The sequence below is a fragment of the Mandrillus leucophaeus genome, unplaced genomic scaffold (genome assembly GCF_000951045.1).
Source record: "Mandrillus leucophaeus isolate KB7577 unplaced genomic scaffold, Mleu.le_1.0 Scaffold763, whole genome shotgun sequence".
Classification (NCBI taxonomy): domain Eukaryota; kingdom Metazoa; phylum Chordata; class Mammalia; order Primates; family Cercopithecidae; genus Mandrillus; species Mandrillus leucophaeus.
The window spans coordinates 1,006,144-1,019,362 of record NW_012108286.1 but is presented as its reverse complement, the minus strand read 5'-3'; the positions used below and the strand labels follow the sequence as shown (position 1 = coordinate 1,019,362).

Genomic DNA, 13,219 nt, shown 5'->3' with positions numbered 1-13,219 from the left:
TTTTGTATTACTTGAATTTTTATCACGTGTATTTTGAATTTAAAATAACCACATACAAATTTAGGGATCTGTACAAAAAGTGGAAAAGTGAATAATACACATTTTGCCTCTAGCTATGTGGCCTTGGACAAATCACTTAAATGTTAACACATTTGCTTCGATACCACCTTTTGGACATAGAACATTACTCACATAAGATTTGATAAAGTTAATTATGGTGGTGCATGTTAAATCTAGGAGAGGACACAAAAAATAATTTTGTCTCTTGTGAAATATAGTGAAAGTGCAGGATCTGGGGAAAATCATTCTCTATAATTTGGTAACACCCTGAGAGAGACATATGCTTTGGTGCAGACCATATGGTGAAATTGGAAGGGAGCACACAAACCCTGGGTCTACCTTCCTATAGCACACAGCTCTAGAGTCTACAGTTATAGCAATTGCCATTAACTTGACCTAGGAGCAAAAATAGAATGAAAGCCCCTCTCTCTTATTTAAACACTTGGATCAGTAATGGCAGTGGTAGCAGGCGCAGGGTTCCAGGGGGTCTTTATTTACCTGCTGCCCCTGCCATGTGTTCATCCATGCTGAGCAGGAGCTCCCAGGCAGCTGGCTGGATGTCTCCATACATCTCCTCTGTCAGAACTGGTGCTGCCTTGATTAACAGAGATAAGGGAGCAGGCGACAAGCTCATCACCTGGGAAAAGATGGAAATCATGTTTTAAAATTTTTTAAGACAGTGAATACTGCACTTCTCCTGAAACTTAAAAGCCACTTCCCCTCTCTCTGATTGCCTAAAGTGACCTTAAAATACTTTCTAAAATGGGAGCATATTTAGTTGACAGTGCATATGATAAGCTTTATACCTTATTAACTGAAGCAAAATTAGAAAAAACCCCACTAATTTTATGATGTTTTCACCACAAAATTGCTTTGCAACCATCAAAGAGTAAACCATAGATTGAGTACAACCCCACGAGAAAAGAAAGAACCCAGGAAATACATCTGTGTGTTAAAAGTCTTGATAGATTTTTAAAGGCTCCTATTTTCATTCCTAATAGTAGATTTCCACTGAAAACTATAAGCAGCCTGTAACTCATGAAAAAGCCCATTTGAAAAGTTAACTGAGCCAGTGTGAACATGCATGACATTTCCCTTCGAAATACATAATACATTGTGGTTATTGCCCCAGATTAACCCACAAAATCCTATTTAATCCATTATTTCTGACAATTTAGGTGACAAATGTAGGTTCCAGACAAGTCATCATCATTTCACATTCCAGAAAAATATGAACAGTTTTTTTTTGGGGGGAGATAACGATTTAGAGTTTATGTTGTAATAATAACATAACAATGTGTCAAGCACTGGATAAGTAGGTACATGTACCATTTTCTTTAATCCATGAAATAATTCCTTGGGACAGGTCTAGTGTTGTAACCCCCATTTTATAAATAAGGTGACTGAGACCAAGAGAAATTAAATAACTTGCCCAAGGTCCCAGAGCCAGAGCAGCAGACATGGGATGTGAACCCAGACTGTCTCATTCCAAAACCCATAAGTGTAGCTGTTACATACACGTGGGAAGTTAACTCTCCTGCAGTGAGGACAGTGGGGAGAGCTGTGGTTCGAACCAAAGTTCCCAAGTCTTGCCTGTGGAAGCTGGTTATCTAGCAAGAAAAGATTTTTTTTTCTTGCACACTTGGTGGCACTCTTGCTCACCAACTGAAGGGGCTTTATGCCAACACTGTACCAACTGACGCTGTATGTCCTAAACATTAGTAAATAGGCTGTCTGGAGTTCCCTCCCTGTTAAAAGTTCCATGAATCCTTCTGATCCAGGTGCCAATACCTGAAGTCTGATGTACTTCAGCATTCCGGAATCTTTTTTTCCTTCCAGATTGGCATCTGAAACTCTCTTCTTTAGAGAAGGTGTCCTCAGGCATGACTTATCTGAGCACTGAAAAGAACAGGGATATGTAAAGAAGAGTGGTGTGTTTTCTAAAAACCCAACAGTGCTGTATGTCCCCGCAGTTCTCCAGGCAACCATCTTCTAGTGGAAGGGATAATTAAAGGCCTTTTGGTGGGTCTACATTTTCTAAAATTTATAAAAGTAGTTTATTTATAAAAGCAGTTAATTTTGTAATAAAAAATAGCTTAGAGATATTGAGTAATGAAGTCCTCTTTGACCTTTGAGAAAACTGGGATCCGGAGAGGTGGAGAACTTGACTGAACTGCAAAGCTAGTTATTAGCAGAAAAGGGAAAGGACAAGGATCTCCCCATTTCCATTTCAGGGCTAATTATATTTCATCAAGAAAAACACAAATCTTTTAAAATATTAAGTGAGATAAAATCTACTCTATCCAATAGTCCCTTCACAGGGTTGGATGCTACAAGTTGAACAATTTGGTCATAAAAGAGAAAAAATATTTCACAGAGAAGTGTTAGGAAGTTAAAGGTCAAATACAGGACTCGTCAAGGAAGTATGAGTTCATAGTACCCATTATCAAGGACCTAGCTGTACAGGTAAAATGATTTCTTTTCAAAAACCATACTCTTCTGTAAGAGGCAACAGCTCTTCTTAGAAATTGTCTCCTCAACCAGGTGATTCACCTACATAAGAACGGATAAGACAATTTCTTCCTCTAACTCCTTCAACGCCAAGAGATGGACTGAACAGTGCAACTGGGAGAAGGATTGAACCTAACGAAGGCCGGCTTATTTATCCAGAGTCCCGATTCTTCTATTTTTGCACTCCAGGCTGTGCAAAGAGGGAATGGTTCTCCTCACATGGAATAAATGCTCATTTGTTTTTCCAGAGGCATGTCAATGAAACACTTTCTCCCTCTAGCCAAGGGAAAAAAAACTGAACTTCTTAAGAATTTTTGAACAGAGCTTCATAGTGTTATGGATAAAGATATTTTGAAAGAAAAGGCAAATCTAAAAGTGCATGGATATTCCAAGAAAATCTTTCAAAACTCTGACAAAAAGACCCAAGAAAATGCATCTATTATGTGACGAGTATAGAATCAACTTTTAAAATGAACCTACTTGAAAACAAGTGCATAAGAGCTCTTGCTGTGCTTTCTAAAGGAAAAATCACGGAGGTGCAGACGTGGGAACACATATTATTTGGAGAAATAACTATTGCTTTGCTTTTTTACCCTGTGTATGTGAAAGCAATATATAGCATAAACAGTATGCCCATTTTATATAGTTTGAAAACTGTTCTAAAATCATATATAGGAATAGTTTTCCATACTAATGTACAGGTGTATCTGACCCTTGCAAAAGAGTCAAGATACTAAAAACTGGCATCTCTCTGTTTTATTATGTTTATAAAATAATAAATGTACATTGGGGCATATCTGGAAAAGAAAGAAAAATTATGAAGAAAACAAAAGTCTCAGTAATTCCTGATGTGGTTTAACTGTGTCCCCACCCAAATCTCATCAGTTCCCATAATCCCCATGTGTCATGGGAGAAATCCGGTGGGAAGTAATTGGATCATGGGGGTGGTTCCTCCCCTACTGTTTTTGTGATAATGAGTGTGTCTCACGAAAGTTGATGATGTTTTGTTTTGTTTTTGTTTTTGTTTGTTTGTTTGTTTTTGAGATGGAGTCTTGCTTTGTTGCCCAGGCTGGAGTGCAGTGGCATGATCTTGGCTCACTGCAACCTCTGCCTCCCAAATTCAAGCGATTCTCCTGCCTCAGCCTCCCGAGTAGCTGGGACTCCAGGCACCACCATCACACCTGGCTAATTTTTGTATTTTTAGAGATGGGGTTTCACCATATTGGCCTGGCTGGTCTCGAACTCCTGACCTTGTGATCCGCCAGCCTCAGCCTCCCAAAGTGCTGGGATTACAGGTGTGAGCCACCATGCCCATCTGAGCTGATGATTTTATAAGCTTCTGGCATTCCCCCTGCTTGCACTCATTCTCTCTCCTGCTGCCCTGTGAAGGGCTGCCTTCCATCATGATTGTAAGTTTCCGGAGGCCTTCCCAGCCATGAAGAACTGTGAGTCAATTAAGCCTCTTTCCATTATAAATTACCCAGTCTAGGGTATTTCTTCATAGCAGCATGAGAACAGACTAATACAATCCACAACCCAATGATAGCCATTATTAGTTTCCTTTCAGCCTTTTCCCCCATGCATCTTAGCACAACTGTGATGATGCTATGTGTGGCACATAATTTTAAATGATTCATTTTACTATGATTTTTTAATGAGTATTTTTTCATTACAATTATTTAAAAATATAATTCTTAAAATTTTCAAATATTTTACCACTTTCTCTTTTGGTTGGACATTTTGTCTCCAGAAATTCTTTTGAACAATTACTTCTTGATTAAATTACAGGAATTTTAACCAGGCAGATACAGGAAAATACTCAGCGCGCGCGCGCGCGCACACACACACACACAAACACACACACACACACACACACACACACACACACACAAAGATGAGCATTTATATTTGTCCCCGATACTCTGTGCTTCTGCCTACCAGGAACAGAAAGTATAAGTCAAGCTCTTCAAATATTTAATATCCTACCATGTTGTCTTAGGAAGCATGGTGTGTTCTGGTGGCCTCATGATACTTAGGGTGCTTGTTTTAGTAGAAAAGGAAGGAAGCTGGAAGGGCTTTCACATCAAGGTGATAAGCTAGTAACTCTTTTTTAATGACTTGAATAGAAGATAGATATCACAGAGATGGGGGTACATGTGTGATGGGTACTTGGGTATACTCTTGTAAAGGTCTTAAAGTCCCTCTACTGGTGTGACTCCTAACTCAGACTACTGGAAGGAGTAGGAGACTAGTTTCAAAGGCATCCACTAGTGGTCCTTTGAAAAGTTAGAGATTTCACTGGACTATAAGATGCACCTAGTGGTTGAAATGACATATCAAGCAGGGATCTGTAGAGAAACTCAAGACTAGCAATCCAAGACCAAAGGACAGGATAGAGATAGATTCTGGAAACAATAGTGACAAATTCTGTCCTTTGGTCTTGGGTTGCTAGTCTTGAGTTTCTCTACAGTTTCCTGCTTGATTTGTAATTTCAACCAGTATGTGCATCTTGCAGTTCAGTGAAATCTCAAACTCTTCAAAGGACCACTAGTAGATGCCTCTATTAGCAATAAATAGAGATTAGTGATAAATTCTGTCCTTTGGTATTAATAAATTAGTGATGAATTCCTCTACTCAGTCATTGTTGAGGTGGTTCTACCGGAGGGAGCTGTGTTCAGTGGGAAGCAGTTATGCAGCCTCATGATCTATCAGGGATACTTGGGAATCCTTGCTATGGGATAGTGTAAAACTTGGACCAATGCCATTTTTTCCTATGTATCTGTCTTAGAAAAATCCATCCTAGTTGACTCTGTGACTCCTCTCCGCATCCTGACCACTTTTGATTAGATTATCAATGCAAAACCAATTTTTTGACTGGCTAAGGATTTATCACTTGTGGTGTTTGGCCTAAAAGAGGAGGAGATGGCCCCCTCAAATTCCTGTCCTAGGGAATTAAGAGGAACAGAGTTTGAATCATTTAGTGATGGTTGCTGTGCAGAAAAATAATTATGCCATCTTGAAATTTTCAGTCTACATCAAAGATGAATACAGCAACAGGAGCGGCCAGGGGACAGAATGTTAGTGCAGATGGAGACAATGCAGAAAGAAGCTGAGATGAAAGACTATGTTCATCCTGAAATGGACAGCAGCTTTGGTTCTCATTGCCCTGAGGCTTAGCTGATTCTTTTTCTGTCCCTAGTTTCATGAGATTCTACTGTATCCTTTGAAGAATCTCCCTAATTGTTTGAATAAGTTCAATCTTTTGTTCCTTACAACAAGACTACTGACTAGAGAGGAATAATAATGGTTTTAAATAAACTTTTGCCTATTCATTGAATAATTCAAGAACATTTTTTGATTTAACCATATGCCAGGAACTAGACTAACTTCTGGAGTAGGTACCCGCACTCCTAGAGAAGTGTAGGAAAGACAGATGACAAACACGTAAACAAATGAAAAGTCAAGATAAACAGAAAAGGAAATGCATGCACGAAGGAGGACTCAGTGTGGAAATAGCAAAGTATTTATATTTTTCTTCTTTTTTTAAATTCTAAAATAATTGTAACACTATAACAAGGTGTTTAAAATTTGGGGAAATTGAAGTCAGCCTACTGGGCTCTCTGAGAAAGGAATTTCCTCATGTTTCTGGGAAGAAGGTTATGCCAACAGAAATGCAATATTTCCCAAAAGGTAACCTAGACTCTTTGTGCCTCATACACCTTTAACACATGAATTATGTAAGTTATGGTGGACAGTCATCCTGGCCCATGAAATTAAGACCCAGGGCCTGGTCCTGGCCTTACAATAATGTTGTTCATAGATAGCTTTAGGAAAACTGTTGGTTCTGCAGGAAGTCAGTTGACCTCTTGACATTGGCACTGGAGTTTGCTTTATGGAATTTACCCACACTGTGTCCTTTATTTTTGTGAGCATGTATCACAATTTGTTCCCCCCTCCTTTTTGGTTGAAAGGCGAAAAATTTAATCTGCTCCTTTTTTAAGTTAGCAAGCATTAATTAAACATTTACTCTACTTATAACATAGCTTTGGACAAAGTACAGACATAGAGGAAAAATCTCAGAATTCTTTGGTAAAGGTGATATATACACGTAGGTGATATATACATGTAGAAAAATCTCAGAATTCTTTGGTAAAGGTGATATATACATGTAGTTTATTTTTAAAAAACCCTCGTTTGGAAGTACACTAAAATAGACTAACAGATTGTACAGTGAGTCCCTGAGCATTGAAATGTAGATTAGCAAATCGATCAGAATTAGATGAGTTACAAAATGTACTAGCTGCCACAAATATACTCTGCCATAAAAAACTAATTAAAAAGAAAACAGGAATGAAATACCAATTGCTCATAAGACACGATTCTAATCAGAACACTGCTTTTACTCTTGCTTTATTGCCTACTCTGTTTTCATTTCTCATCTGGGAATGTGGGCATTGTTCATTTATCTGGCAGATTCACAACAGGCAAATGAAAAGTGCCATGACAGAAAGCAAAGAGCTTGTGGAGGAGGCTAGCATTTTCGAAATAAAATGTTTATCACAGAGGAGTCAATTCATCTTTTCAGCTCTCTACCTGAATGACTAATTTCAAAGTGTTAAAATTAGAAGCCACTTATTCATGCCTTACTTTTCCTTTCCTTTTCAGAAATGTAAGCAATAGCAGAAGGTTGGTAAGCCTTTTCTACTGCTTCAGGCCAGTGGCCTGGTTGAGGCAGAGTGGAGGGCACTCATGAAACACCCTAGGACTATAGCTCTACTCACTCACTTAATATTAATGACTGCTCTATTATTATATAAGTGAGTACTCTGTTAGGTTATAATGCAGGATACAAAATGTGAAAGACTTCCTCAGTTCTCAAAAAGCTTATTAAGTGGAAGAACATGCCACTGCTCACAGGATAAAATGAAAGCCTTCCCACGATCCCACAAGGTCTGGTCTCAAGCTGCCTATGCAGCTTCATCATGTACCACAGTCCTCTGTGCTCCAGTCATGGCCCTTCATACTCACCTCTTCCCTCTGGTTGGAAACTCTGTATCCAGTTAACATCTATGCATCCTTTAGTCAAAGCTCACCTGTCACTTTATTGGAAAGGCTGTCTTTTATTTTTCCCTACAAGACCAAAGCCTCATTCATAAGCTCTCTCAGCATGGTGAAGCTCTCCATTATTTCACTTATTGCAGATGCAATTTTACATCAATTTGGGAAGGTTATTTGATCAATGTCTGTCTTGGACTAGATTATGTGCAGTATATGAGGGTACAAACTGTATTTTTTCTTTTTTTTGGCCATTATTGTACCCAGTGCAAAGTATGGGCTCAGTATGTTCTACACGTTCTTTACAAGTTTGTTGAATAGATGAATGGCTGGCTGGATGGCTGGATGGATGGATGGATGATTGGATGATTTAAAGAATGAGAAAACATGAGTAAAATACCATTATAATTTAGTTGAAGAAGGAAATAAGGAAAATAACATTAAGTGTCCATCTGCAGTAGGCCCTGTGATTAACACTTGAAGAATCAAAGAAGGTTTCATGGAGGAGATGGCATTTGAGTTGGATCTTAAAGAATGTTTGGGTTGGGCTATGTTAGATTAGAGGCCCAGTTCCAGCAAAAAACACAGCAGTAAGAAATTCTGAAGTGTTTATGGAGCACAATGATCAATAATTTAGGCTCATGTATTTTTGAAACTTTCAACGTATATGGTTTTAACCTAAAGCTAAGGGAGTTTTTATAGTAATAAAGAATTTACATAAATAAAAATAGATTTTCTTTAAATGCAGTGCCATTTACGTTTGAAATATATATATGATTTATATACATATACATGTATGCACACACAAACATATTTACTTCTTTTCTTTTTATGTCATTATTTAGCAGTTTATTTGTACCCCACACTGGTCTACTCTCCACCTTCATTCCCCTCAGAATTTGTATTATTTGAATAACATGAAATGCAAGAGAGTCTAGTTTAAAAAGCCCTGATTCTGATGTTTCATATTTCTAAGGTTAAAGTCTAGCTAAATACATTATAGATATAAACTGTGAATAATCCCAACTTTCTGAGCCCCCACAGTTGAAAAACCTGTAAAATAGGGATAAAATAACCCTTGCGATGGTTTTTAAGAATCAAAAGGCACTTGCCAATGAAATGTACTTACTTTATACCCTCACACATACATTTAGAAAAAGTACTAAAAGATCATACTCCATAGGATGAACTTGCACACTTATGAGGTATATCAGATATGTAATTTTAAAAGAGTATTTTGTATTATTAAAAATTTCTTCAATGAACATGTATTGCTTTCATAATAAAAAAGTTGTAATTAAAAAAATCCCTTAGTGAGTGCTAAGGTATAAAAAACTGCTACACAACTCAACTGTGGATTTTTGTTGTTATTGCTCATATTCTCTCATTGTTTGATGTATATATTATTGCTTACCCCCTCCCCAGTCCAAACCTGGTTTGTAAATTCCTTAGAAAGATTTTCTGCTTCTAGGTTTTATTTTTTCTTAACAGAATATCTAGCCTAATATTGTGCCAACAGAGGGCACATAATAAATGCCTGCTGAAATGAATAGGTGTTATATAAAAATCTCTTTGCGAAACCGCTTGGGAAAAGCAGCTGCAGGGGCGGCCACAACATTCAGTCAGGCATCTTGGCCGTGATGCCTGTTCAGGGGCAGGTGGAAAATTCAGGCCTTCCCTGGCAGGAGCACAGCAGCCCTGGTCACTGTCTTCGTCTCCTGCCAGCTCAGCTGCTCAGGGTAGTTTTCAGAAAAGGGCAGCTGAATACTTGAAAAATGTAATAGTTTCTTGAAGGAATCTCCTTTAGTCTGATTTGACCTAGATGACTCTTTTACTTGGCTGGGAATAGTGGGCCCATTTACGCATATTTTTTAGTACATAGTTGTGTTAGTTTCCTGTTGCTGCTGTAACAAGTGACCACAATCTTCACAGCTTAAAATGACACAAATTTATTATCTTACAATTCTGGAGGTCAGAAGTCTAAAACAGATTGGCAGGGCTGTGATTGCTTCTGAAGGCTCTAGGAGATAATCCATTTCCTTGTCTTCTCTAGCTTCTAGAGGCTGCCAGCAATCCTTGGCTCATGGCCCTGCATCGCACTGACCTCTGCTTTTCTCACAACATTTCCTTCTCTGCCTCTGACCCTCCTGACTCCTTTTTCCACTTATAAGGACCCTTATGATGACACCGAGAACAGCTGGATAATTTAGGACACGCTGCCCATTGTAAAATTTTCAGTCACATCTGCAAAATCTCTTCTGCCATGTGAAGATATTCACAATTTCCAGAGATTAGGATGTGAGTATCTTTGTGGGAGAGGCATTATTCTGCCTACCACAATAACTTATTCATCATCATCATCATCCCTATGCATTCATATTTATTTACAGAGTAAGGCAAAACCTGAGGAAAGATTCCATGTTTACTCATGGACAAAAAGACAAAACATTTGTCTTTCTTGTACATCTCTTCTGCTTTTGTTTAGATGCACACAGACCTGATTGTTACAATTGCATTTGCTTGAAAATTCTTATTTCCAGAGAAGAAATTGTTAGAACATCATGTTCCCTAGTATTGGAATATCACTCAGTGGTCGTTCACTTACTTCTTTCTGTTTCTTGCCCCGGAGAGCCACATTGCTGATGTTGCTGCTTTCCCTCAGAGAGTCCACACTGTCTCCATAGAGTAGCTTAATGGCTCTGACCAGTCGGGCACAGGAGCGGCTGTGGTGCAGGTAGCAGTGGGGATGGCAGTAGTCAACGTGAGTGCAGATGAAACTCTGCTGATTGCACAGCAAGATCATCACCTGGAATACAAGCATTCCTGAGACTCAGCCAGGCAACCTGGGTACAGACAAACTGAACATATCTATGGGGTGGAAGCTAGGAAGTCAGAATGTCAGCTTCCCTGGATGTGTCTTGAAATCGCAATGATCCAGTAATTCCCAAAGGAGAACAAAAGTTCTTTATTCCCTTAGCCTTTTGTTCTCCCTCCATTCCTACTTGATAGAAGGATCTCTTTGAAACATTAAAAGGTTAATAGGTCTTCAAAAAATTAAAACAATTATTGTGGAGCGTATGGTTTCCAAATATTCTCAAATGGAGATTCTGAACTTAAAACTAATTTTTTTTCCAGTTCTTATGTTGGGAAAGGAACCAGACGGAAGGGTACAGACTGGTGAGAAATTCTGTCCCAGAGGATCTGGCTAGCCTTTGACAGCTGTGGGACACCTTTAATGCCAGCCCACCCATGTGGGACTTAAAAACATTTTCACTTCTTCTCCTCTGGCCAATAATCTTCAACTAGAACTTGAACCTTACTGTACTGTCTCATTTCCACTCTCTGCAAAGTGCTCTTTTTCCTCTGGCTTTTAGAACATTCTAGCTCTTCTCTTGTAGCTAAATCCAAATCAAATCCTCACATCTCCTATAATTCTCCCATTAAGATTACAGAAAGGAATTCAGTTGATTTAAAAGATATGGGTTATTTTAAGATAAAGAATAAAGGCCCTTGCATTTGGAACTTCTTAAGGAGCTTTTCTTAAAAGGCATAGCATACACAGAGCCACAAGGTCAGTCAATAGTGTGCACAGTATCTTCTGAATGCTTCCATCCTTCATGAATCTATAATAGTTCCCACCTTGACAACTAACCGGTGAGGGACTGTGTGCCATATTGAACACAAAGAGAGCACAAAACAAGACGATGTGGGCAAGGCCAATATGTTGATTGCAGGCACGTGAGAGATCCTAAAGCAGAGGGCCTAGCTAAGCTGTGCCAGAATTCCTGACCCATAAAAACTATAAGATAATAAATGTGTATTGTTTTAAGCCACTAAGTTTGTGGTAATTTGTATGCAGTACTAGAAAATTAATACATTCCCCCTCTAATCATGTATATTTCCTGCAGGAAGTCCACACTGCACACAATTTCCTGCAGGAAGTCCACACTGTCCACACACACATATATATGTTATATAATATATATATGTTATATAATATATATATTATACACACACACCCCCCACACACACAAAGTCAGCTCTCCATATCCATGGTTTCTGTATCCGTGGATTCAACCAACTGCAGATCAAAAATATGCCAAAATATCTCCCCCAAAATTGTGTTTTTACTAAATATGCACAGACATTTTTGGGAATCATTAACAATACAGTATAATAACTACTTATATGGAATTTACATTGTATTAGGTATTGTAAGTAATCTGGAGATGATTTGGAGTATGTGGGAGGATGTGCATAGTTTATATGCAAATACTATACCATTTTATATCAGGGGCTTGCTCATCTGTATATCCTGGTATTCATGGGAGGCCCTGGAACCAATTCCCATAGATATCAAGGGATGACTACACACACACACACACACACATACACACATGTATACAGGCATACCTTGGAGATATTGCAAGTTCAGTTCCAGACCACCACAATAAAGCAAATGTTGCACTTGAGTGAGTCATACAACTTTTTCTATTTCCCAGTGCATATAAAAATCATGTCTACACTATACCATAGTCTATTAGGTGTGCAATAGCATCATGTCTAAAAAACCAATGTACATACCTTAATTAAAAATTCTTTATTGCTAAAATATGCTAACAATCACTTGAGCCATTGGGAAGTTGTAATTTTTTTTTTTTTTTTTGCTGGTGGAGGGTCTTGATATTGAGAGCTGCTGACTGATGAGAGAGAGAAGTGGTTGCTGAAGGTTGGGGTGGCTGTGGCAATTTCTTAAATTAGACAGTGAAGAAGTTTGGCCCATTAATTGACTGTTCTTTTCATGAAAGGTTTTTCTCTAGCATGTGATACTGTTTGATAGCATTTTACTCACAGTAGAAATTCTTTCAAAATTGCAATCAACCCTCTACAACCCTGCTGCTGCCTTATCAACTTAATTTATGTAATATTCTAAATTCTCTGTTGTCACTGCAATAACGTTCATAACATCTTTACCAGGAGTAGATTCCATCTCAAGAAATTACTTTCTTTGCTCATCCATAGAGGTACTTCCTCACCCATTCAGATTTTATCATGAGATTGCAGCAATTTAGTCACATCTTCAGGCTCTACTTCTAATTCTAGTTCTCTTGCTAGTTCCACCTTATCTGCAGTTACTTCCTCCACTGAAGTCTTGAATTTCTCAAAGTCATCCATTAAGGTTGGCATCAACTACTTCCAAACTCCTGTTAATGTCGATATTTGATCTCCTCTTGTGAATCACAAACGTTCTTAATGACATCCAGAATGGTTAGTTATTTCCAGAAGCTTTCAATTTACTTTGCCAAGATCCATCACAGGAATCCCTATCACTGTCTGTGGCAGCTATAGCCCTGAAAAATGTACTTTTTTTCTTTTTTTGAGACAGAGTCTCACTCTGTTGCCCAGGTTGGAGTGCAGTGGCACGATCTCAGCTTAGTGCAAGCTCCGCCTCCTGGGTTCATGCCATTCTCCTGCCTCAGCCTGTGGAGTAGCTGGAACTACAGGCACCCGCCACCATGCCTGGCTCTTTTTTTTTTTTGTATTTTTAGTAGAGACGGGGTTTCACCGGGTTAGCCAGGATAGTCTCGATCTC

At 38.6% G+C, this 13,219-nt stretch overlaps 1 protein-coding gene across 2 annotated transcripts in view; it reads right to left on the bottom strand.

The window, feature by feature from the left end:
* The window catches only part of UNC80 (unc-80 homolog (C. elegans)), a 251,121-nt gene that overhangs the window by 85,093 nt on the left and 152,809 nt on the right, over nucleotides 1–13,219 (bottom strand). For both annotated transcript variants that reach the window (XM_011966529.1, XM_011966530.1), the window contains exons 28-30: nucleotides 10,232–10,432; nucleotides 1,852–1,959; nucleotides 559–697 (exon numbers count right to left, since the gene is read on the bottom strand). In XM_011966529.1, coding sequence (XP_011821919.1) covers nucleotides 559–697; nucleotides 1,852–1,959; nucleotides 10,232–10,432 — 448 coding nt within the window. The remainder of the gene's footprint in view (nucleotides 1–558; nucleotides 698–1,851; nucleotides 1,960–10,231; nucleotides 10,433–13,219) is intronic.